The sequence below is a fragment of the Typopeltis vanoorti genome, chromosome 17 (assembly GCF_054136105.1).
Source record: "Typopeltis vanoorti isolate ZY-2024b chromosome 17, IOZ_Tvanoo_1.0, whole genome shotgun sequence".
NCBI lineage: Eukaryota > Metazoa > Arthropoda > Arachnida > Uropygi > Thelyphonidae > Typopeltis > Typopeltis vanoorti.
In genome coordinates this window covers 17,958,917-17,986,158 of record NC_143565.1, presented here as the reverse complement: position 1 = coordinate 17,986,158, position 27,242 = coordinate 17,958,917, and the positions used below count along the sequence as shown (strand labels likewise).

At 34.8% G+C, this 27,242-nt stretch overlaps 1 protein-coding gene across 2 annotated transcripts in view; it reads right to left on the bottom strand.

Annotated features, from left to right (window-relative positions):
- Positions 1-27,242, bottom strand: part of Ntan1 (N-terminal amidohydrolase 1) — a 129,328-nt gene that overhangs the window by 41,080 nt on the left and 61,006 nt on the right. For both annotated transcript variants that reach the window (XM_090406857.1, XM_090406858.1), the window contains exons 7-8: positions 19,406-19,459; positions 19,225-19,278 (exon numbers count right to left, since the gene is read on the bottom strand). In XM_090406857.1, coding sequence (XP_090262983.1) covers positions 19,225-19,278; positions 19,406-19,459 — 108 coding nt within the window. The remainder of the gene's footprint in view (positions 1-19,224; positions 19,279-19,405; positions 19,460-27,242) is intronic.

The following is a 27,242-nucleotide window of genomic DNA, read 5'->3' as shown; positions in this document are numbered from 1 at the left end:
CATGAAAAAAATTACATCATTATTAATTTCCTATCTACAATTTTCCTCCAAATCAGTCTGTTACTTGTCAAGACTCCAACATTAACAGATCTTATATTTCTATCGTGTAAAGCACTTTATACCGTATTAATCCACCTATATCTTGGTCTTCCTCTGGGTCGTTTTGCTGCCAACCTGGCAGAGAACACTTGTTTTGCTAATCTTTCCTCGTCCATTCTGTTTAAGTGACCTGAGATTAGCTCTGCAAACGCATTCCTGGATGCTGACAATGTCAAGTTTTTTCCTAATATCCTTGTTTTTAATATGATATTGCCATTGATGCCATCTGTTCACGCCTATAATCTTTCTCAGGACTCTCATATCTGTGGTCTCTAGTCTTTGGTCAAGTGTTTTACTTCTGATCCAGCTCTCAGATCCACAAGTTAAAACTGGTTTGAACACTGTCTTGTATACAGCTAATTTAGTCTTCCGACTAATTTCTCTCTTATTCCATATGAATTTATTCAGTTGACTTCCCACCATACCAGCTTTGCTGATTCTGTTGTCTATTTCTACATTTAATTTACCATCTTCAGTAAAAATATTGCCTAAATAGCTGAAATGTTTTACTTGTTCCACAGGTTCTCTATTCACAACACAGTTGACATTTTCAATGATTCTGCCTATTTTCATTGTCTTTGTCTTTTTATTGCTGACCTTCATACCATATCTATTACAACAGTTATTCAATTTAGTCAGAGAATCTTGCAGATTTGTAGCGGATTTATTTAGAAGTATAACATCATCCGCATAAAGCAAAGAGCTGACATTAACATCTCCAATTTTGATATCATATTTAATACCACTTTCCTTCATAATGTGATCCATATAGATAATGAATAACAGAGATAATGTATATCCTTGTCTCACACCAGATTTAACATTAAACCATCTTCCTGTACTTCCTTCAATTCTAACTGCTGACTTACAACTCAAATAAATACTAAGTATTGCTTGATATAATGGCCCATTGACACCATATAACTGCAGCGTATTGAATAGCTTCTCTCTCGGCACCTTGTCATATGCCTTTTCCAAATCGACAAAACTTAAATACAGATCTTTGTTATATTCCCATGATTTCTCGACTATTTGTCGTAAAGTGAAGATCTGATCCTGACAGCCTCTATTTGGCCTGAATCCAGCTTTTTCTTCCACAATTCTTCTCAACCGTTTCTCAAGTATACTTGCATAGATCTTGCCAGGAACACTCAGTAGGGAAATACCTCTGTAATTCTCACATGCAGTTTTATTTCCCTTTTTATATATGGGTACTATGAGAGCTCTACTCCAATCATTGGGAATTCGTCCCTCTGTCCAGGCTTTCTGAACTATGCAGTGCAGCCACTGTAGGACTCTTATACCACCATACTTCAGCATTTCTGGTCGAATATCATCTACTCCTGCTGCCTTTCCACATTTCAAGCCTTTGATGGCTTTTTCTACTTCAAGTATGAATATGTATTCCTGACTGCATGCCTGGTCAGTATTTTTTACCACTGTGCTGTCATCACTGCTTGTTTCATTTAGCAGTTTTCAAAGTAATTACTCCATACTTCAAGGATATATTTTTCTCCCGTTTTCATGTCACCTTTATCATCTCTAACTCCTTTTACAGCACTCTTTCCTCCATTTCTAAGCTTCTTCAGCAACCTCCAGAATATTTTGCCACCTTCTTGATATTTATTTTCTATATTCTTGCCAAAGTCCTCCCATGACTTTTGTTTAGCTAGTTTTACACAATATTTAGCTTTCTTACATTTGTCTCTATATTCTCTAAGAGCACAAGCTGACTTATTTGACAGGAACTTTTAATATGCTTTCTTCTTTTCCTTCACTGCCTCTTTAACTTCCTGTGTCCACCAGGGAGTTCTGATTTTTTTTATCCTTGCAGACAACCTCACCACATGTCTCTCTGGCAGAATCAATCAATGTTTTCTTCAGATTTTGCCACTGAATCTCCAAGGTTGGATTCCTGTTCTCAAACTCTTTCATTTTTTCTTCAATAATCTTTGTCTATTTTAGTGTACAGTTCACATCTGAGAGCTGCTCAACTTTTATTCGCTTTAAAACTTTCTTACATGTTTTTCTTTTCAATATGAAATTCAATTTTATCTTGCTCAAGACTAAATAGTGATCACTTTCAATTTCAGATCCTCTGTACACTCTGGTGTCCTGTACCAGGGAGAAAACATCACTATCAACAATAACATAGTCAATGAGACTTTTCTTATTCCTAGCCTCTTCTCTCCATGTGAATTTGTGCACATTTTTATGTTGATACCTGGTGTTAGTAACAACCAGTCCATGTCTTGAGCAGAAATCCAACAGATATTTGCCATTATTATTAGCTTTGCTCTTTTCTCCAAATTTTCCTAAAATATTTTTGTATGTCTCACAATTATTTCCTACTCTGCTATTTAGATCCCCAACAAGGACCAACTTTTCCTTTTTCATTGTGTGAGTTGCTTTTTCTAAAGCCTCAAAAAATTCCTCCACTTCTACCTTAGTAGAACCTTCTGTGGGACCATAGGCACAAATAAGTCTCATTGTCCAGTTCCCCATTCTCATATTTGCCCACATTACTCTACTTGAGACTGACTGCCATTCAAGAAGATTAGCCTCGTATTTTGTGTTGAATACTATGGCTACTCCTTCATTTCCTTGATTGTCATTGCCTGAATATAACATTTTGTATTTATTGCTCAGAAAGATCTCACCAGTTTTGGTCTTTTTTGTTTCAGTCACCGCTATTATGTCGATCTGGTACTTATCTAATTCCTCGGCTAGCTCCATTTCTTTGCCATTCAGGCTTCTTATGTTGATAGTACCGATCTTTAACTCAGGTGATGTTGAGTTGGGGTTTGTTTTCAGATTTGTTCCAGTAGCTGACTTTTCGCTGTTCGCCCTGGTTTCCTGGCGAAAACAACGGGGGCCTTGTTAACCGGGCGATACCCCAGCCGGCATGAAATTTTGTCATGTTGTACCATCATTTTTTATTTTGGTTTAACCAATAAGAATACAATTTAGTCGGCTAAATCCCAAATTGCCAGCCCATCCTCGTTTTTTTCAGTATCCAAGGAGATACCCAACAGGGTGTACCACGAGAAGGTGAGGATTGGACATTAGGTCAGAAGCCCTGGTCAGTTCTCCACATTCCTTTAAAGGCTATGTAGAGGTCTCCTCTCAGTTATACATCTTTGACCCTTAAACACCCCTTAAGTTACCCATAGTCTTCTGCCAGAAAGAAATCTGAAGAATCCTTAATAACCTGAACACTAAGCATCTGGTCCTGATAGTATCCCACCTATTGTATTAAAAACTTGTATCTCAGAATAAGAACTTTAAATGTGGAAAGACAGCTGGAGTAGATGATATTCAACCAGAAATGCTCCAATATAGAGGTATAAAAGTTTTGCAGTGGCTACACTGTATAATCCATAATTCCTGGTCAAAATTCAAATTCCAGATGACTGGAGTAGAGCTCTTATAGTTCCTTTCTATAAAAAAGGATAATAAAGCTGAATGTGAGAATTCCAGAGGAATTTCTCTAGTGAGTGTTCCAGGTAAGATTTATGCAAGCATACTTGAAAAAGTGCTGAGAAGAACTGTGGAAGAGAAACTGGGAGAACAAGGATTCAGGCCAAATAGAGGTTGTCAGGATTGAATTTTCACTTCATGAAAAATAGGTTAGAAATCATGGGAATATGACAAGGATCTGTACTAAGTTTTGTAGACCTGGAAAACACATATGACATGGTGCCCATGGAATAGCTTTTAAAAATACTACAAATGTATGGGGTAAATGGAGCATTATATAGCAATACATAATCAATATTTAAGTAGTAGGCCAGTGGTTAGAATTAAAGGAAATACAAGAAAATGGTTTGATGTAAAATCAGGTGTAAAACAAGAATGCACATTATCTACTCTTATTCATCATCTATATGGATCACATTATGAAAGAAAGTGGCATTAGGCCTAATATTAGAATTGAAGATGTCAAACTTAGCTCTTTGCTTAATGCAGATGATGTTGTACTCCTAAACACATCCAGTGGAAGTCTCCAAGATTCTCTAAATTGGATAACAGTTACAACAAATTTGGCATGAAAATCAGCAATAAAAAGACCAAAACTATGAAAATAGGCAGGAACACAGAAAATTTCAGGTGCATTCTGAATGAAGAGCCTATAGAAAAAGACAAATATTTCGGCAATTTATTCAGTTTTTAGTGAAGATGGGACGTTAAATCTGGAAAGAGACAACAGAATAAGCAAGGCTGGTATGGTGGGGAGTCAGTTGAATAAATATATATGGAATAAGAGACAGAGAGAGAAATTAGCCAAAACAGTAAACTAGCAATATATGAAACAGGGAGGTGTTTTGAGATCCAGTTATAAGTTATAGATCTGAGAGTTGGGTAAAAAATAAGCATATCTATAGTTTCTAATCTTTGATAAAGCTTAGAAACTATAGATATGAGAGTTCTTAGAAAAATGAGAGGCCTGAACAGATGGCATCAATAGAAGAATCATATTAAAAATGAAGACATTCAATTATGTGTGAACAGGGTTAATGTAAGGTGGTATATCATTACTTAAATAGAATGGGAGAGGAAAGGTTAGTAAAATAGGTGATGCCAAGATGGCAGGAAAAAGACTAAGAGGAAAACCAAGGTATAGGTGAATTGATTCAGTCAGAGATGCCTTAGAAGAACAAAATGTTAGATATGACAATAATGGAGTGCTGACAAGTAATAGACTAATTTGGAGGAAAACTGTCAATAGGAGATTAGCAGTAATGTAAACTTAATCACGTAGTGCTATCATAGTAGCCTGAACACCCTTGAGGGTACATATTAGGAAATTGATAACATAATAAATTGATTTCCCTATAATTGGAACAGATCATTACATCACCATTCTTATGGATAGGGGGATATAATGCTCAGATTTCACTTGATTGGGATTATTTTATTAATCCAGATTATTTTCGAAACAAGTTGGCATTTTTAGAATCCTCAGTGTATGAATTAAAGGATGTATGAAGATGGCCAGACATGAAGTGTAAGGTAAGGATAAATGCATCTCCCATTGCTATTCATCATGTATATGATTATGATGATGAATAGCAGTTGTCTTCATCTAAATTAGGAGTGTGAATAGATAGCATCAGTAGCAACAGAAATATATTAAAAATGAAGGTATTCAGAAGGAACAAAATCAGTATTCAAGAATGTGTATACAGAGTTATTCCAAGGTGGCATATGGTTACTCAAACAGAAGGGAAGAGGAAAGGTTAGTAAAACAGGTGTCTGATGGCAAGATAGCAGAAAAAAGACCCAGTGGAAGACCTAGCTTATGGAAATATAAGATCTAACAAAACTAGAGTGCTGACTAGTGATAGACTAGACAATTTATAGGAAAATTGTTGACAGGAGATTTTGAAATAGAGATGTAAAAAAGATTGCCATCAAATTATTGCCCATAAATCTTGTATCACCTAGAAAAAGAAATGCCAAGAATCAGAATCAATTTTTTTTTTATTAATTTTACCTAATTAGTTAGATAACAATTCTTTTTTTTTTCCAAAAATTTTTATTGAAGCTAATCAGTTGCATTTCATAAAATAATCTCAAAAGTATTTATTAAAAGGTTCACTGTCTCTTCTAAATAAGTCTTGCTTATTGGTTATTCATAATTGAAGTTATAAATTACTTCACAGAATGCTTATTGTTTATGCACTTTTATAGTTTTAATTTACTGAAAACACACTGTGACATTTCTAATAATGTATAATGTTATCAACAGTACTTGAAATGGCTTGAAAAAGTTTCATGTTTGTCAAACAGTTTCTGTATTATATAAAAAATAAATAAAAATATTTAAAAAAATCCTTAGCCCATCCATGGTCTCTGAATGTACTATAGCTTTACAAATAAACCTTTCATGGATGGAAACTACATTAAAAAAAAAACAAAAAAACTTCGACCTAATTTTGCAACCTCCTCCAATTCCAAGATTCACGAATTGAAACAAATTACATATTAGCTAAGCTGTCCTGCATAACATGCAATTAAAGCAATATAATTTAATACATTCTTATAATTATTTTCAATGTTCAGGTGGCAAAAATAAGTGAGAAAATAATCTTATGCACTTTTTTCTCCCCCTAAAGGGGGAAAAAAAAAAAAGCATTGTAAATAACATTTAGTTCTGAAATGATCATACAATGAAAAAGAAAATACTACATATTCTATTCACATTCTTGCTATTATACAGTATTTTCTTGCAAGTACAAAGAAGAAATTACTGCACATTTGAAAATACTTACTGCTAGTTTTCATATATGTGGCATTTTTAAAATATTTATATTTTACACTAAAAATAAGTATATGCATAATGTGATTCATGTTTTTAACTGTCTTGTGAATAATTTTGAAAATAAATTATAAAACGTGAAATATGAACTATCCATAGTTTGATTAGAGCAGTAATCGCCCACTTGTTTGCTCACACTTGGATAAAGGATTAAACTAAATTTATTATATTCTAACCAAGTGAAAAATAAACTTTCAACATCTTTCTCTAAATCCAGAGTAATTTAAAAAGGTGGCACACCATTTGGCAACTCCTATAGGTAGAGATGACCTTGCTAATGCTTCTGCCTGTTATCTCCACTTGGGCCTGGCTCCCACTAAAGAGACCTCAATAAAGGTCGAAATTAGTCTGGGTAGTGTCCCTTCCCTTAATGCATAACATTAGCCATATCCGCAAGAAGATGGGTTTTGCATTATGGCATTATGGGAGATACTGAGATAGGATTGATGTTAGCTTGCTCCACCTTTGCAAGGAGTTGCCCTCCTGGTGTTGTATCACCTTACCCCAGTCCTGAAGATACTTTCAGGCACAAACTTTGTTTGCTCATACTTGGATAAAGGATTAAACTAAATTTATTATACCCTCAATAAGTTGAATGCCTACAAACACAATTTCACTTTTTTTTATTTTTCCTATTCCAAATCATCACTCTTTATTTCAAAGATAATTATATCAGATAATGAATAATTTTTGATAATAAAACCAAAGCTGTGATTATTATAAATTAAGAAATCATTCTGAAATAAATACTGCATCAGCCTGCAAAAGAAGTATCAGTATTTCTGTTAAGAATGTCTGCTAATATCATTGAAACAAATGAAAATAAAACAACACTGCTGATGTATACTGCACTACTGCTTAAAGCTCTTTAGTGTGACTTCTGGGGAAGTGTGCATTCATTTCTTTCTCAATAGCATTGAGAGTAATTTAAGCTTTCGGCCATTTTCTCAGGAAGAGAGGATTATTATTTAGTGACAACTAGTAGAAGTAATAATATTTGGATCTTTTTTTTTAACAAAAATAAATAGACAATTTTTATAGAGTGAAAATATAAACATGAAGTGTATTTGTAAAACTTAGCATTAAATTCAATAAACAGTAAGAAAAGAAATAGTCTGGTTTTAGAAGCAGTAGCTTCAAAAGACAACTTGTTACCTTATTTTTGTTGAAACTGTAAAATGAAGTAATATATTTTGAATACTCTGAAAACTTTCAGACCATTAGAAAATTACACAAAGAGTAATTATTTATAATTTAGTTCCTGGAGCAGAAGTGAAATGCAATTGGAAACTTTGAAAATGTGCATAAATTTTGAATCAATGTGTATAGGATATGTTTCATATATTTTCTCTATATCCTAATTATAGTCATTAAGCATTGAATATTATTGGCTATAACTGTTGGAATTTTAAGCTAAAAGAAATCAACCAAGTTTCTACTGAAATATTATTGAATATAAATTTTTGATATTAAAAATGTCTCAATCAGAAAGTAAAAAAATGCAATTTAACACCATTTGTTGTTCCTAAAAACAGAAAAACCTTGTTTTTAAAACCGAAGCATGATCATCCATATATTAGCATTTTGCAAGGAAAGAAAACACAAATTCATATTTATTTCAATAAATGCTATTTGAAAAACATTGTTATTTATAAATATTTAACAATGATTTTCAATACAAGCATTTGAAAATAGTACAACAACTTTTGCAATATTATCAGAAAATTGAAGAATAAGAATTATATTTTCCGTTGCAATAATTTGTAAAATAAAATCGGAAAATTTACTATTACTAATATATTCGCTGCTAAGGCTGATCGCTTGTCACATTTCATAATAATTTATTTTATTTTTACACCTGTGAAATTCATTTTTATTTCTGGGAACAGAAAAAATACTGGAGAGCAAATGTTAAATATTGAAAGGCAATGAAAGAAATTCCAAATAAAACAATATACTTTAAGTGAAGTAACATAAGTCACTTTGTTGCAATAAATCTACTAATTTCTCTAGTCACCATCAAGTGATTAACAGTATAAACAAAGAATGATTACATGATAAAAGGCAGAAAGCTGACCATGTTAGTTTGATCCTTGAAAAATTCTAATGTGTACTTCATCCACTTCACCCAGTTGAGAGGTTATGAGTATGTAAGCTGAGCTAATCCTTAGCAAAACAGGTGTTTTAGTGGCAAGATGGCTGGTAAAAGAGGGAAACCAAGATCTGGCTGATGCGTCATATCTCATCATCATCAAATTCCTGACATATACCCTAAAGGGGTGTACAGGATACTATAGGACTACATGAAAAATTTACATCATTACTAACTTCCTATCTACAATTTTAATCCAAATCAGTCTGTTACTTGTCAAGACTCCAACATTATCAGATCTTATATTTCTATTGTCTAAGGCACTTTGTACCGTATCAATCCATCTATATCTTGGTCTTCCTGTGGGTAGTTTTCCTGCCAAACTGGCAGAGAACACTCGTTTTGCTAATCTTTGCTTGCCCATTCTGTTTAAGTAACCATACCACCTGAGATTAGCTCTGCTAATGCATTCCTGGATGCTGACAATGTCAAATTCTTTCTTAATATCCTCGTTTTTAATGACATTGCCATTGATGCCATCTGTTCATGCCTCCAATCTTTCTCAGGATTCTCATATCTGCAGTCTCTAGTCTTTTGTGAAGTGCTTTATTTCTAAAACAGCTCTCAGATCCATAAGTTAAAACTATTTTGAACTTAAGGAGCTGATGTCTTGTATACAGTTAATTTAGTGTTCTGACTAATTTCTCTCTTATTCCATATGAATTTATTCAATCGACTTCCTAAAATACCAGCTTTGTTGATTCTGCTGTCTATTTCTATATCTTCACTAAAAATCGTGCCTAAGTAGCTGAAATGTTTTACTTGTTCCACAGGTTCTCCATTCACAAAGCAGTTGACATTTTCAATGATTCTGCCTATTTTCATTGTCTTTGTCTTTTTATTGCTGACCTTCATACCATATCTATTACAACAGTTATTCAATTTAGTCAGGAAATCTTGCAGACTTGTAGTAGATTTAGTTAAATGTATAACATCGTCTGCATAAAGCAAAGAGCTGACATTAACATCTCCAATTTTGATATCAGGTTTAATACCACTTTCTTTCATAATATGATCCATATAGATAATGAATAACAGAGGGGATAATGTATATCCTTGTCACACACCAGATTTAACATTAAACCATCTTCCTGTACTTCCTTTAATCTTAACTGCTGATTTACAACTCAAATAAAGACTAAGTATTGCTTGATATAATGCCCGATTGACACCATATAACTGTAGCGTACTGAATAGCTTCTCTCTTGGCACCTTGTCATATGCCTTTTCCAGATCTACAAAACTTAAATACAGATCTTTGTTATATTCCCATGATTTCTCGACTATTTGTCGTAAAGTGAAGCGAAGATCTGATCCTGACAGCCTCCATTTGACCTGAATCCAGCTTGTTCTTCACCAAGCTTTTCTTCCACAATTCTTCTCAGCCATTTCTCAAGTATACTAGCATAAATCTCACCAGGAACACTCAGTATGGAAATACCTCTGTAATTCTCACATTCAGTTTTATTTCCCTTTTTATATATGGGTACTATGAGAGCTCTACTCCAATCATCGGGAATTCGTCCCTCTGTCCACACCTTCTGAACTATGCAGTGCAGCCACTGTAAGACTTTTAAAAATACCACCATACTTAAGCATTTCTGGTAGAATATCATCTACTCCTGCTGCCTTTCCACATTTCAGGCCTTTGATGACTTTTTCTACTATACAGTCAGGAATACATATCCAAGTATAGATATGAATTCCTGACTGTATGCCTGCTGAGTGTTTTTTACCACTGTGCTATCACTGCTTGTTTCATTTAGCAATTTTTCGAAGTAATTACTCCATACGTCAAGGATATCTTTTTCTCCTGTTTTCATGTCACCTTTATCATCTGATTCCTTTTACAGCACTCTTTCCTCCATTTCTGAGCTTCTGAAACAACCTCCAGAATATTTTGCCACCTTCTTGATATTTATTTTCTATGTTCTTGCCAAAGTCCTCCCATGACTTTTGTTTAGCTAGTTTTACACAGTGTTTAGCTTTCTTACATTTGTCTCTGTATTCTCTAAGAGCGCAAGCTGACTTATTTGCCAGGAATTTTTGATATTCTATCTTCTTTTCCGTCACTGCCTCTTTTACTTCCTGTGTCCACCATAGAGTTCTGATTTTTCTATCATTGCAGACAACCTAATCACATGCCTCTCTGGCTGAATCAATCAGGGTTTTCTTCAAGGTTTGCCACTGAATCTCCAAGTTTTGCTTCCTGTTCTCAAACTCTCATTTTTTCTTCAATAATCTTTGTGTATTTTAGTCTACAGTTTCCATCTGAGAGTTGCTCAACTTTTATTCGCTTTAAAACTTTCTTACATGTTATTCTTTTCAATACGAAATTCAATTTTATCCTGCTCAAGACTAAATAGTGATCGCTTCCAATTTCAAATCCTCTGTACACTCTGGTGTCCAGCACCAGGGAGAAAACATCACTATCAACAATAACATAGCCAATGAGACTTTTCTTATTCCTTGCCTCTTCTCTCTATGTGAATTTATACACATTTTCATGTTGGAACATGGTGTTAGTAATAACCAGTCCATGTCCTGAGCAGAAATCCAACAGATATTTGCCATTATTATTAGCTTTGTTCTTTTCTCCAAATTTTCCCAAAATATTTTTGTATGTCTGACAATCACTTTATATTTTTCTATATTTTTTTCTTATATATTTTTATATATATATTTTCTTATATTTTTCTGAAAATAAACCCCAACTCAACATCACCAGAGTTGAAGATCGGTACTATCAACGTAAGAAGCCTGAATGGCAAAGAAATGGAGCTAGCTGAGGAATTAGATAAGTACCAGATCGACATAATAGGGGTGACTGAAACAAAAAAAGACCAAAACTGGTGAGATCTTTCTGAGCAATAAATACAAAATGTTATATTCAGGCAATGACAATCAAGGAAAAGAAGGAGTAGCCATAGTGTTCAACACAAAATACGAGGCTAATCTTCTTGAATGGCAGTCAGTCTCAAGTAGAGTAATGTGGGCAAATATGAGAATGGGGAACTGGACAATGAGACTAATTTGTGCCTATGGTCCCACAGAAGGTTCTACTAAGGTAGACGTGGAGGAATTTTTTGAGGCTTTAGAAAAAGCAACTGACACAATGAAAAATGAAAACTTGGTCCTTGTTGGGGATCTAAATAGCAGAGTAGGAAATGATTGTGAGACATACAAAAATATTTTGGGAAAATTTGGAGAAAAGAGCAAAGCTAATAATAATGGCAAATATCTGTTGGATTTCTGCTCAGGACATGGACTGGTTATTACTAACACCATTTTCCAACATAAAAATGTGCACAAATTCACATGGAGAGAAGAGGCTAGGAATAAGAAAAGTCTCATTGACTATGTTATTGTTGATAGTGATGTTTTCTCCCTGGTGCAGGACACCAGAGTGTACAGAGGATTTGAAATTGGAAGTGATCACTATTTAGTCTTGAGTAGGATAAAATTGAATTTCATATTGAAAAGAATAACGTGTAAGAAAGTTTTAAAGCGAATAAAAGTTGAGCAGCTCTCAGATGTGAGCTGTAGACTAAAATACACAAAGATTATTGAAGAAAAAATGAAAGAGTTTGAGAACAGGAATCAAACCTTGGAGATTCAGTGGCAAACTCTGAAGAAAACATTGATTGATTCAGCCAGAGAGGCATGTGGTGAAGTTGTCTGTTAAGGATAAAAAAATCAGAACTCCCTGATGGACACAGGAAGTTAAAGAGGCAGTGAAGGAAAAGAAGAAAGCATACCAAAAGTTCCTGTCAAATAAGTCAGCTTGTGCTCTTAGAGAATATAGAGACAAATGCAAGAATGCTAAACACTGTGTAAAACTAGCTAAACAAAAGTCATGGGACGACTTTGGCAAGAATATAGAAAATAAATATCAAGAAGGTGGCAAAATATTCTGGAGGTTGTTGAAGAAGCTTAAGAATGGAGGAAAGAGTGCTATAAAAGGAATTAGAGATGATAAAGGTGACATGAAAACGGGAGAAAAAGATATCCTTGAAGTATGGAGTAATTACTTTGAAAAACTGCTAAATGAAACAAGCAGTGATGACAGCACAGTGGTAAAAAATACTGACCAGGCATGCAGTCAGGAATACATATTCATACTTGAAGTAGAAAAAGCCATCAAAGGCTTGAAACGTGGAAAGGCAGCAGGAGTAGATGATATTCGACCAGAAATGCTTAAGTATGGTGGTATAAGAGTCTTACAGTGGCTGCACTGCATAGTTCAGAAAGCCTGGACAGAGGGACGAATTCCCGATGATTGGAGTAGAGCTCTCATAGTACCCATATATAAAAAGGGAAATAAAACTGAATGTGAGAATTACAGAGGTATTTCCCTACTGAGTGTTCCTGGCAAGATCAATGCAAGTATACTTGAGAAACGGTTGAGAAGAATTGTGGAAGAAAAGCTTGGTGAAGAACAAGCTGGATTCAGGCCAAATAGAGGCTGTCAGGATCAGATCTTCACTTTACGACAAATAGTCGAGAAAGCATGGGAATATAACAAAGATCTGTATTTAAGTTTTGTCGATCTGGAAAAGGCATATGACAAGGTGCCAAGAGAGAAGCTATTCAATACGCTGCAGTTATATGGTGTCAATGGGGCATTATATCAAGCAATACTTAGTCTTTATTTGAGTTGTAAGTCAGCAGTTAGAATTGAAGGAAGTACAGGAAGATGGTTTAATGTTAAATCTGGTGTGAGACAAGGATGTACATTATCCCCTCTGTTATTCATTATCTATATGGATCACATTATGAAGGAAAGTGGTATTAAACATGATATCAAAATTGGAGATGTTAATGTCAGCTCTTTGCTTTATGCAGATGATGTTATACTTCTAAATAAATCTGCTACAAGTCTGCAAGATTCTCTGACTAAATTGAACAGCTGTTGTAATAGATATGGTATGAAGGTCAGCAATAAAAAGACAAAGACAATGAAAATAGGCAGAATCATTGAAATTGTCAACTGTGTTGTGAATGGAGAACCTGTGGAACAAGTAAAACATTTCAGCTATTTAGGCACGATTTTTAGTGAAGATGATAAATTAAATATAGAAATAGACAACAGAATCAGCAAAGCTGGTATGGTGGGAAGTCAATTGAATAAATTCATATGGAATAAGAGAGAAATTAGTCGGAACACTAAATTAGCTGTATAAAAGACAGTGTTCAAACCAGTTTTAACTTATGGATCCGAGAGCTGGGTCAGAAGTAAAACACTTGACCAAAGACTAGAGACCACAGATATAAGAGTCCTGAGAAAGATTATAGGCGTGAACAGATGGCATCAATGGCAGTATCATATTAAAAACGAGGATATTAGGAAAGAACTTGGCATTGTCAGCATCCAGGAATGCGTTAGCAGAGCTAATCTCAGGTGGTATGGTCACTTAAACAGAATGGGCGAGGAAAGATTAGCAAAACAAGTGTTCTCTGGCAGGTTGGCAGGAAAACGACCCAGAGGAAGACCAAGATATAGGTGGATTGATACGGTACAAAGTGCCTTAGACGATAGAAATATAAGATCTGATAATGTTGGAGTGATGACAAGTAACAGGCTGATTTGGAGGAAAATTGTAGATAGGAAATTAATAATGATGAATGAAATTAATAATAATGGCAAATATCTGTTGGATTTCTGCTCAGGAGATGGACTGGTTATTACTAACACCATGTTCCAACATAAAAATGTGCACAAATTCACATGGAGAGAAGAGGCTAGGAATAAGAAAAGTCTCATTGACTATGTTATTGTTGATAGTGATGTTTTCTCCCTGGTGCAGGACACCAGAGTGTACAGAGGATTTGAAATTGGAAGTGATCACTATTTAGTCTTGAGCAGGATAAAATTGAATTTCATATTGAAAACAATAACATGTAAGAAAGTTTTAAAGCGAATAAAAGTTGAGCAGCTCTCAGATGTAAACTGTAGACTAAAATACAGAAATATTATTGAAAAGAAAATGAAAGAGTTTGAGAACAGGAATCTAACCTTGGAGATTCAGTGGCAAACTCTGAAGGAAACATTGATTGATTCTGCCAGAGAGGCATGTGGTGAGGTTGTGTGCAAAGATAAAAAAAATCAGAACTCCCTGGTGGACACAGGAAGTTAAAGAGGCAGTGAAGGAAAAGAAGAAAGCATATCAAAAGTTCCTGGCAAATAAGTCAGCTTTTACTCTTACAGAATACAGAGACAAATGTAAGAAAGCTAAACAGTGTGTAAAACTAGCTAAACAAAAGTCATGGGAGGACTTTGGCAAGAATATAGAAAATAAATATCAAGAAGGTGGCAAAATATTCTGGAGGTTGTTGAAGAAGCTTAGGAATGGAGGAAAGAGTGCTGTAAAAGGAATTAGAGATGATAAAGGTGAAATGAAAACAGGAGAAAAAGATATCCTTGAAGTATGGAGTAATTACTTTGAAAAACTGCTAAATGAAACAAGCAGTGATGACAGCACAGTGATAAAAAACACTGACCAGGCATGCAGTCAGGAATACATATCCATACTTGAAGTAGAAAAAGCCATCAAAGGCTTGAAATGTGGAAAGGCAGCAGGAGTAGATGATATTCGACCAGAAATGCTGAAGTATGGTGGTATAAGAGTCTTACAGTGGCTGCACTGCATAGTTCAGAAAGCCTGGACAGAGGGACGAATTCCCGATGATTGGAGTAGAGCTCTCATAGTACCCATATATAAAAAGGGAAATAAAACTGAATGTGAGAATTACAGAGGTATTTCCCTACTGAGTGCTCCTGGCAAGATCTATGCAAGTATACTTGAGAAACGGTTGAGAAGAATTGTGGAAGAAAAGCTTGGTGAAGAACAAGCTGGATTCAGGCCAAATAGAGGCTGTCAGGATCAGATCTTCACTTTACGACAAATAGTCGAGAAAGCATGGGAATATAACAAAGATCTGTATTTAAGTTTTGTCGATTTGGAAAAGGCATATGACAAGGTGCCAAGAGAGAAGCTATTCAATACGCTGCAGTTATATGGTGTCAATGGGGCATTATATCAAGCAATACTTAGTCTTTATTTGAGTTGTGAGTCAGCAGTTAGAATTGAAGGAAGTACAGGAAGATGGTTTAATGTTAAATCTGGTGTGAGACAAGGATGTACATTATCCCCTCTGTTATTCATTATCTATATGGATCACATTATGAAGGAATGTGGTATTAAACCTGATATCAAAATTGGAGATGTTAATGTCAGCTCTTTGCTTTATGCGGATGATGTTATACTTCTAAATAAATCCGCTACAAGTCTGCAAGATTCTCTGACTAAATTGAATAGCTGTTGTAATAGATATGGTATGAAGGTCAGCAATAAAAAGACAAAGACAATGAAAATAGGCAGAATCATTGAAAATGTCAACTGTGTTGTGAATGGAGAACCTGTGGAACAAGTAAAACATTTCAGCTACTTAGGCACAATTTTTACTGAAGATGGTAAACTAAACATAGAAATAGACAACAGAATCAGCAAAGCTGGTGTCGTGGGAAGTCAATTGAATAAATTCATATGGAATAAGAAAGAAATTAGTCGGAACACTAAATTAGCTGTATACAAGACTGTGTTCAAACCAATTTTAACTTATGGATCTGAGAGCTGGGTCAGAAGTAAAACACGTGACCAAAGACTAGAGACCGCAGATATGAGAGTCCTGAGAAAGATTAGAGGCGTGAACAGATGGCATCAATGGCAATATCATATTAAAAATGAAGATATTAGGAAAGAGCTTGACATTGTCAGCATCCAGGAATGCATTAGCAGAGCTAATCTCAGATGGTATGGTCACTTAAATAGAATGGGAGAGGAAAGATTAGCAAAACAAGTGTTCTCTGCCAGGTTGGCAGGAAAACGACCCAGAGGAAGACCAAGATATAGGTGGATTGATACGGTACAAAGTGCCTTAGACGATAGAAATATAAGATCTGATAATGTTGGAGTCTTGACAAGTAACAGACTGATTTGGAGGAAAATTGTAGATAGGAAGTTAGTAATGATGTAATTTTTTCATGTAGTACTGTCATATCCTGTACACCCCTTGAGGGTACATGGCAGGAATTTGATGATGATGTAATTTTTTTTTTTCATGTAGTACTATCATATCCTGTACACCCCTTGAGGGTACATGACAGGAATTTGATGATGATGATGACAATCACTTCCTACTCTGCTATTTAGATCCACAAGGACCAACTTTTCCTTTTTCATTGTGTCAGCAGCGTTCTCTAGAGCAAATATTCTTCCACTTCTACCTTAGTAGAGCATTCTGTGGGACCATAGGCACAAATAAGTTTCATTTTCCCATTCTGATATTTGCCTATATCACTCTACTTGCCACTGCCTGCCATTCAAGAAGATTAGTCTCATACTTAGTGTTAAATACTATGGCTATTCCTTCTTTTCCTTGATTGTTATTGCCTGAATATAACATTTGCTCAGAAAGATCTCACTAGTTTTTGTCTTTTTTTGTTTCAGTCACCCCTACTATGTCGATCTGGTACTTATCTAATTCCTCAGCTAGCTCCATTTCTTTGTCATTCAGGTTTCTTATGTTGATAGTACCGATCTTTAACTCTGGTGATGTTGAGTTGGGGTGTTTTTTCAGATTTTTTCCAGTAGCTTACTTCTCTCTGTTCACCCTGGTGAAAACAATGAGGGCCTTGTTTAACCGGGCGAAGTCTCAGCCCACATGAAATTTTGTCATGTTGTACCATCATTTTGTATTTTGGTTTAAGCCAATAAGAATACAATTTGGTCAGCTAAATCCCAAATTGTCAGCCCATCCTCGTTCGTTCAGTATCCAGGTAGATACCCAACAGGGTGCACTACGAGAAGGTGAGGATTGGACATTAGGTCAGAAGCCCTGTTCGGTTCTCCGCATTCCTTTAAAGGCTATGTGGAGGTCTCCTCTCAGTTATACAGTTTTGACCCCTTAAGCACCCCTGCATCATATCTTAGCAGATCAAAATGATCTAACAATATCAGCAATCTGATAAATAACATATTAATTTTGAAGAAAACAGTGAGATTTCGAATAGACAGCTACTGCCATCTCTTGTTCATAAAACGTAGCTGGTATTACTGTCAGAAATAGCACTAGTGGTTCTATAGAAACTATGCTTAAGGAGGAGGGAGGGGAGAAATCAGCTAACGCCTTTTATTCCCATATAGGGAGTAGGCGAGGCCGTTTTAGACCTATCTAACTTTTATTTGGAGAATGAGTGGGCAGTTTTCAATCTCCACTGGTAGCCAATCAGAGCTGGCCCAAGGCTATTAGTAATTTAATCAACAAAGAGACAATTAACAACCCATCAACATGTGGTCCTTAGCACAATATTTTTAATGTCTGAAAATAGTGTGGGTTCGATGATGGATTTTCTCGAGTTTATGGGATGAAAAATCCAACTTTGCTCATACCAGAGATCGACTAACTCGGGATGGTCAAAAAAAAAAGGCTTTGAAAATGTTTCTCTGGTCAGTGACTACATTTGAACCCAAGTCGTACTTTGTGCGGTCAAGTGCTGTGGAGTGTGAATGCCACTTCCACTGAGCTACACAATGCCTGAATTGGAGTAAAAAATAGTTTCTGGGAAGGAGAAACATATTTGCCTGTCCAAAGATTCAAAAAACTTGGAATTGGTTAGAGAAAAGGCCTAAAAAAAAAACTTACTCTATTCAGCTAGAATCAAACTAGTAATGTTTTCTGTTTGTCTAGTATTATGGAACCACTAACATCACAAAATTAAACAAGTATCCTTGATACTATAAGTATATAAAATATGTGGTAAAGGTTCAGCAAAAAAAAAAAAGTTATTTTAAACAGCAAAGATGAGCATCTTATTGTTTACTTTGCTAATTAGAATTTTACCTGACAATAAGACAAATATAAAGAAAGTGTTTTTGCTGTCATTCAGTTGCCAAATAAATATATTATTTTATATATTCTCTAGCAACCAACAGGCAAAAACTGTTTTCACATGTTCAGTAAGAAATTTTGTAATTTTTTCATTTCAATATCTACAGCTATTTAAGAATATTTGATATTTTATAGAGAATTACTGTGATTATGATTTCACAAATATAATGAATTTTCATTTTTTTTCACTTTCTCTCATTCTTAAAGAATTTATTTTTTAAAATCAAGATTTAAATATTACCAGTTCACTACCACCCTCTCAAAAGACAAGAATAAACCATTAGTAAAGGAAGCATCACTAGTCCTGTTCAATTTTCCGGAGTTTGTTCTGTTTGCATCAATTAGTTAACCATTTCTTAATTAGGAGGCAAAAAATGTTAGTGGTAGAAATATTATACATTTATTTACAGATTTGCATTTCATGCTGGATTAAGAAAGATACACACTCCTTAAATTCCTTCAAGATGCTTTTTACATATAATATAAACTAACATATCTGTTAAATATACAAATATTCTAATCAATTTGCATGTGAACTGCACTAGCAAGAGAATTTTTTTGGCATATTCATAAATACATATTTATAAGTTTCTGCATAGTCATAAGTTGATAAACTTGAAAAATTATGAAAATAAACTACTTCTAATAGTAAATACAAAACTAATGAGAATTTCTGTAAAACATTTAGAAATATACATACCAAAACCATAGATAACTGGCCAGTTGATATTTCCCCGCAGGGTATTATTTAGTTCTGCAAGAAGAATCATTCTTATAGATAATCTTTTATAAAATTACCCAATAAAATTCAACTAGTGTTAGTCAATTTTAAGTGAGCTTATACAAATATTCATATTGTTATGATAAAAAAAGATACATACCACATATACAAGCAGTCATTAAATGAATGCTTAATGGTTGTTTATGGAAAGCATCTGTAATATACAAAAATAACATTAAAAACCTTCTTTACATGTAATGCTTTACATTTTTTCTTCTTTTCTGAAAACAGTTACATGGGTGATCAAGTATCATAATTATTATATTTGAATTAGTAATAAATTGCTGCAGCTTTGCAGCATCAGTGATAATGAATTCATCTACATTGGACTTAATCTCCAATGTAAACAAGTGATTATTCATTGGAATAACCACACTAGAAATAACAGAACATCATTGTGAAACCACTATCTTAAATTTCTAAATATTACTTAATCAGAAGAGAAAACTTTCACCAAATGAGACACTAACTTACACAGGTAAAATGTATACTTCATTCACTAAAATTATTTTTATCTGAAACCTCCAGGGAGTCAAGGACTCATTGAGGAAGGCTATAAATCACCCAAAATAACTGTCATACCTTATCTTAAAAGTCAGTTACATTAGATGCACTCACTATCCCTAAAGGCAAACTATTCCATTCACTCACTGTTCTGTGAGAGAAAAACCTAGCTCTTACCACTTTCTTGACTTCAAACTTCCGTGGATGCCCCTGTGCTCTCTCCCCACCTTACATATAACAAAAAATTTCATCACACGATATCTTATAACACCCATACAAAAAGTTTATATACACCTATCATATTACCTCCCTCTTTCTCCTGTTAACCATGGTCTGTAATCCACATACTTGCAATCTGTCCTCATAATCTAAATCCCATAATCCAGATATAAAATTTGTAACTCCTCTTTGTACCCTTTACACTGCTTCTTTATCCCCTTGGAACCCAGGAGATCAAATCTACACACAATAATCCAGATGTGGTTGTATCAAGGCCTTATAAAGAGGAAAAATGACTTCCTTATACTTACATGCCAAGGTTCTCTTCAACAATGCAATTATCCTCTGAGTTGTATTTGAAACTTTTGCTATGTGACCTTTGAATTTCAAATTCCTATCCACCATTACGCTAAGATTCCTAGCCTTATCAGTTTCTTGAAGCATAACCCTGCTAATATAATATAATATACTGCTGGAAATTTCATCACACAAAAGTGCACAACTCTACACTTTCTAACATTAAATTGACAGCCATTTTCTTTTGTCCAAATTTCAAGCCTATTCAAATAATTTCCTAAGTGCTGGATATCAGTTGCATCCCTGATTGCCCTGCCTATCTTCGCATTATTAGCAAATAATTGCACATCTTCTGTTTATCCTTCCTAATGTCATTAATGTATGGATGTATGGAACAATAATGGCCCAAGAACTGAACCCTGAGGTACACCACTGGTCACCTGAAATCTGGCAGATTCACACCTACCATATACCACTTTTTGATATCTGTCTGTCAACCATTCGCTGATCCAAAGTCAAGAGTTTGTATCTCAATCCCATGTTCTCCAGTTTATGCAACAGCCTTTCATGTGGTATCTTATCAAATGCAATATTATCAGTGTATCTAGTCTCTTTATCCAACTTGGCGATAACATTATTATAAAATATGGGAAAATTGCTAAAACACGACTTTTCTTTAGTAAACCCATGCTGCTCCTTACAGAATACAGCTTGTTTGTCTACCCATTTCGTTATATATGAGTTCTTACCAACTACTTCTCTAAAATCTTCACTACCACACCAGAGATATCGATAGATCTGTAGTTAGACATATCAGTTTTTGCACCACCCTTGTACAATGGAACTATCATACACTCCTTCTATTCCTGTGATATCATTCCTGAGCTGAGACTCAATTATACAAGCATGTGAAGTGCCTAGCTAATTCAGCTGAACATTCCTTTGGCAAATGGGCTGATATTTATCCTATTGATAAATTCTTATCCAGGTTATGCAACAGCTCTTTAACCTCATTTTCATGAACCTCCAATTCTTCATCCAATGTAGCAGTAGCACTGTGCATCATGATACATACACCTGGTTGATATATCTTAGCAAAGTGAGCACTCATTAATTGAACAATCTCATTAGCTTCTAACACTAGAGTACCATCTGCATTCAATAAAGTTATTCTTCCACATTCATTCTTTCTTTTGCTTGTGGCATAATGATAAAATACTTTTGGATTGCCTTTAGCTTGCATAGCCATCTTTTCATACTCCGAGCTTTCCGCACAATAATTGTTACTTTTCTGGCCTGAGCTTTATATATTTTATAACTCTCCTTTCATTCTTATTCTCACAATATTCTTTCTACATCATTTTCCCCTTGTGGATCTCTTCTTAATAAAATTTCACATCCATTTTGCTCCCAACCTATTTATTCCTCAAACACTAGGGATACAATCAGATACTGACTCATTCAAAGATTCCCATGCATTGCTGACATTTTTCCCATTCAATAACTGATACCATGGGACCAAAGATAGTATTCTCCTAAGTTGATTATAATTTCCAGCTTTGTAGTTCAAGACAACCCGTTCTAATGGAACATCAACATAATTAAATACTTCCCAAGAAAGCACAGTGTGATTACTGTCACCAACTGGTGGTAAAATAGTCATGTTTGTAAAGACCACTTCTGATGTTATGAATAAATAAATCCTTTGAACAAAAACTTTTATCTCAAGTTCCTTCCTTAATATGCTGTTTGAGAAAGTTGTCTTACAACAATTCAATAAATAAATTACTCTATATTCTTATGAGATTTCTCTTCTACCGAATCAATGTTTGGATAATTAAAGTCACCCATAATGATCACACATTTAGTACTCGAAGCTAAACTGGCAATGCATTTCTTTGTCCCCTGCAACTGAGATGCCAGGTCTGTAGCAACAACCCATTATATATTTCATTCTGTTAGCTTCCACTTAGGATATCCACACCAGATAGCCTCAAACTCACCAGTATATGGGACACTGTTACTATCATTGTTTTCTTGCATTTCTACCCTTACTGGAGTTAAGTGGTTTGATATTATTAGTAGTACTTCCCCTCCTCTTTCTATCTCTTGTCATCTCTAAATATAGTATACCCATTACACTCAATCCCAGTTACCATATCTGATTCTGATAACCAAATTTCACTAATGCTAACATCTTATGTCACATCGTATTCAATAAAGCAACAAACTCAATCCCTTTGTTTCTGATGCGCTGGCATTTGTATACAGACATAACAAATTACCACCTATCCTATTCTTATAATTAGATATGCAATCTATTTGGCCTTTGTTGTAGAACTTTCTCTTTTCCCTTTCCAAATATTCTGTGATAAAATTTTAACAATTACAGGTCAATTTCTAATTTCCAATAAATACACTCATGTTCATAGAAACTGCATCAGTAACCATGTTTTTTTGGTAATTAAATTTGAATGATTGAAAAGGGATAATAACACAATATTGTCACAAATAATGAAGAAGGTAAGGTAACATAACATTTTTATTTCTGATTCATATTTGACTCTTTTTAGTACAAGGAGTGACAAATTAGGAAATGACAACAAACTTGATAAATTTACAAATATTTCAAAATGGAGTTGGATGAAACAAATACCAGTATCAAAATTTAGTTCAACTACAGTAGTGAACAAATTAATTTGAACAAGCTGAATTTTCATCAAGTGTTTAGTTTTTGTTTCAGTTCTAGTTTTGGTTTTAGTTCACTATTTTGGTTGAGTGCTGCATGTTTTAACTGTCTCTACGATGTTTATTAATAGTGTTGTGCATTTCTAATAACCTAAACAAGTTGACATTCGTAGTGTTTTATTCATTTTGTGTAGCTATAACATGGATACATCTCCAAGAATGCATTCAAAAATATGTACTCTTCTCAGCATACATCCATGACTCAAAGACAAATTGCAATGAATGTAGTGATAATGGATAGTGATAATGCAATTTTAAAGAGCTTTAGGGAGACATGCACCTTTTTTTCCTGACAGAAAAGGAAAAATGAGGGTGAAAAAGAAAAACTACAATTCTTCAAGTGTCATCCCTAGAAGGAGGTTGGCAACCATGTCACAGAACTTTTTTCTTTCTTTTGCTGCTCTGGAACATTTATTAGTTAGGAAAAGCAAAATGAGTCCAAGATGGTTTGCTGTAGACTTAAATAGAGACTTGGCAGCTAGTGGGAGTTATGTTTCTGAGAGTCCATCGAAGATTATTGAAAATAGGGAGGATTGTCCACAGACCAAAACAGAAACAACTGTTGACGAAGGTTATGAATAAGTCCAAATATTGGACTGTTGAGAAGTGGAAGAAGGTCATATTCTCAGATGAGAGCCATTTCTTTGTCCAAGAAAAGCGAGTACCCTATGTTCACAAATCAGTGGCTGGGAAGATTTCTCTCACCCACCTTCAACAAGCTTCTAAATGCCCAGATAAAAAGATGTCATGGGGGTTGTATTATACATTTCTTAAAAGACAAAGAACTCCTTTATAACAGGATCTCACTCAATGCCACACTTGAAAAAAAGTGAGAGTTCCTCAAAAATCATAACATTCAATTGCTTCAGTGGCTAGGTAACTCTCCTGACACTAACCCAATACAAAATTTGTGGGCCATAGTGAAAAAGAGACCTGGAAAATTGAATTGTGATACAAAGGATAACTGAATACAATCTGTTATAAAAGTATAGTTTTGAGATGCAGGAATAAGAAAAATGCATTCTATGTTAGTAGAGTAGTCCATGCCTAAGCGAATTAATGGACTTATTAGGAACAGAGGAGCACATAAAAAAATTATTAGATAAAGCTAGAGTTTAATTTTTGTACTTATTTTCTTTCAAAATTAAAATTTTTCTTTAAAATGTGTTTGATTAATTTGTTCGCTACTGTACACATCATCAAATTCCTGCCATGTACACTCAAGGGGTGTACAGGATATGATAATACTACATGAAAAAAATTACATCATTAATTTCCTATCTACAATTTTCCTCCAAATCAGTCTGTTACTTGTCAAGACTCCATTATCAGATCTTATATTTCTATCGTCTAAAGCATTTTGTACCGTATCAATCCAACTATATCTTGGTCTTCCTCTGGGTCGTTTTGCTGCCAACCTGGCAGAGAACACTTGTTTTGCTAATCTTTCCTCGCCCATTCTGTTTAAGTGACCATACCACCTAAGATTAGCTCTGCTAACGCATTCCTGGATGCTGACAATGTTAAGTTCTTTCCTAATATCCTCGTTTTTAATATGATATTGCCATTGATGCCATCTGTTCATGCCTATAATCTTTCTCAGGACTCTCATATCTGTGGTCGCTAGTCTTTGGTCAAGTGTTTTACTTCTGAAACAGCTCTCAGATCCATAAGTTAAAACTGGTTTGAACACTGTCTTGTACACAGCTAATTTAGTGTTCCGACTGACTTCTCTCTTATTCCATATGAATTTATTCAATTGACTTCCTACCATACCAGCTTTGTTGATTCTGTTGTCTATTTCCGTATTTAATTTACCGTCTTCACTAAAAATCGTGCCTAAGTAGCTGAAATGTTTTACTTGTTCCACAGATTCTCCATTCACAACACAGTTGACATTTTCAATGATTCTGCCTATTTTCATTGTCTTTGTCTTTTTATTGCTGACCTTCATACCATATCTATTACAACAGCTATTCAATTTAGTCAGAGAATCTTGCAGACTTGTAGCAGATTTATTTAGAAATATAACATCATCTGCATAAAGCAAAGAGCTGACATTAACATCTCCAATTTTGATATCATGTTTAATACCACTTTCTTTCATAATGTGATCCATATAGATAATGAATAACAGAGGGGATAATGTACATCCTTGTCTCACACCAGATTTAACATTAAACCATCTTCCTGTACTTCCTTCAATTCTAACTGCTGACTTACAACTCAAATAAAGACTAAGTATTGCTTGATATAATGCCCCATTGACACCATATAACTGAAGCGTATTGAATAGCTTCTCTCTTGGCACCTTGTCATATGCCTTTTCCAGATCGACAAAATTTAAATACATATCTTTGTTATATTCCCATGCTTTCTCGACTATTTGTCGTAAAGTGAAGATCTGATCCTGACAGCCACTATTTGGCCTGAATCCAGCTGGTTCTTCACCAAGCTTTTCTTCCACAATTCTTCTCAACCGTTTCTCAAGTATACTTGCATAGATCTTGCCCGGAACACTCAGTAGGGAAATACCTCTGTAATTCTCACATGCAGTTTTATTTCCCTTTTTATATATGGGTACTATGAGAGCTCTACTCCAATCATCGGGAATTCGTCCCTCTGTCCAGGCTTTCTGAACTATGCAGTGCAGCCACTGTAAGACTCTTATACCACCATACTTCAGCATTTCTGGTCGAATATCATCTACTCCTGCTGCCTTTCCACATTTCAAGCCTTTGATGGCTTTTTCTACTTCTAGTATGGATATGTATTCCTAACTGCATGCCTGGTCAGTGTTTTTTACCTCTGTGCTGTCATCACTGCTTGTTTCATTTAGCAGTTTTTCAAAGTAATTTCTCCATACTTCAAGGATATCTTTTTCTCCTGTTTTCATGTCACCTTTATCATCTCTAATTCCTTTTATAGCACTCTTTCCTCCATTCTTAAGCTTCTTCAACAACCTCCAGAATATTTTGCCACCTTCTTGATATTTATTTTCTATATTCTTGCCAAAGTCCTCCCATGACTTTTGTTTAACTAGTTTTACACAGTGTTTAGCATTCTTGCATTTGTCTCTATTTTCCCTAAGAGCACAAGCTGACTTATTTGACAGGAACTTTTGGTATGCTTTCTTCTTTTCCTTCACTGCCTCTTTAACTTCCTGTGTCCACCAGGGAGTTCTGATTTTTTTTATCCTTACAGATAACCTCACCACATGCCTCTCTGGCAGAATCAATCAATGTTTTCTTCAGAGTCTGCCAATGAATCTCCAAGGTTGGATTCCTGTTCTCAAACTCTTTCATTTTTTCTTCAATAATCTTTGTGTATTTTAGCCTACAGTTCACATCTGAGAGCTGCTCAACTTTTATTCGCTTTAAAACTTTCTTACATGTTATTCTTTTCAATATGAAATTCAATTTTATCCTGCTCAAGACTAAATAGTGATCACTTCCAATTTCAAATCCTCTGTACACTCTGGTGTCCTGCACCAGGGAGAAAACATCACTATCAACAATAACATAGTCAATGAGACTTTTCTTATTCCTAGCCTCTTCTCTCCATGTGAATTTGTGCACATTTTTATGTTGGAACATGGTGTTAGTAATAACCAGTCCATGTCCTGAGCAGAAATCCAACAGATATTTGCCATTATTATTAGCTTTGCTCTTTTCTCCAAATTTTCCCAAAATATTTTTGTATGTCTCACAATCATTTCCTACTCTGCTATTTAGATCCCCAAGAAGGACCAACTTTTCATTTTTATTGTGTCAGTTGCTTTTTCTAAAGCCTGAAAAAATTCCTCCACTTCTACCTTAGTAGAACGAACCTTCTGTGGGACCATAGGCACAAATAAATCTCATTGTCCAGTTCCCCATTCTCATATTTGCCCACATTACTCTACTCGAGACTGACTGCCATTCAAGAAGATTAGCCTCGTATTTTGTGTTGAATACTATGGCTACAACTTCTTTTCCTTGATTGTCATTGCCTGAATATAACAGTTTGTATTTATTGCTCAGAAAGATCTCACCAGTTTTGGTCTTTTTTGTTTCAGTCACCCCTATTATGTCGATCTGGTACTTATCTAATTCCTCAGCTAGCTCCATTTCTTTGCCATTCAGGCTTCTTACGTTGATAGTACCGATCTTTAACTCTGGTGATGTTGA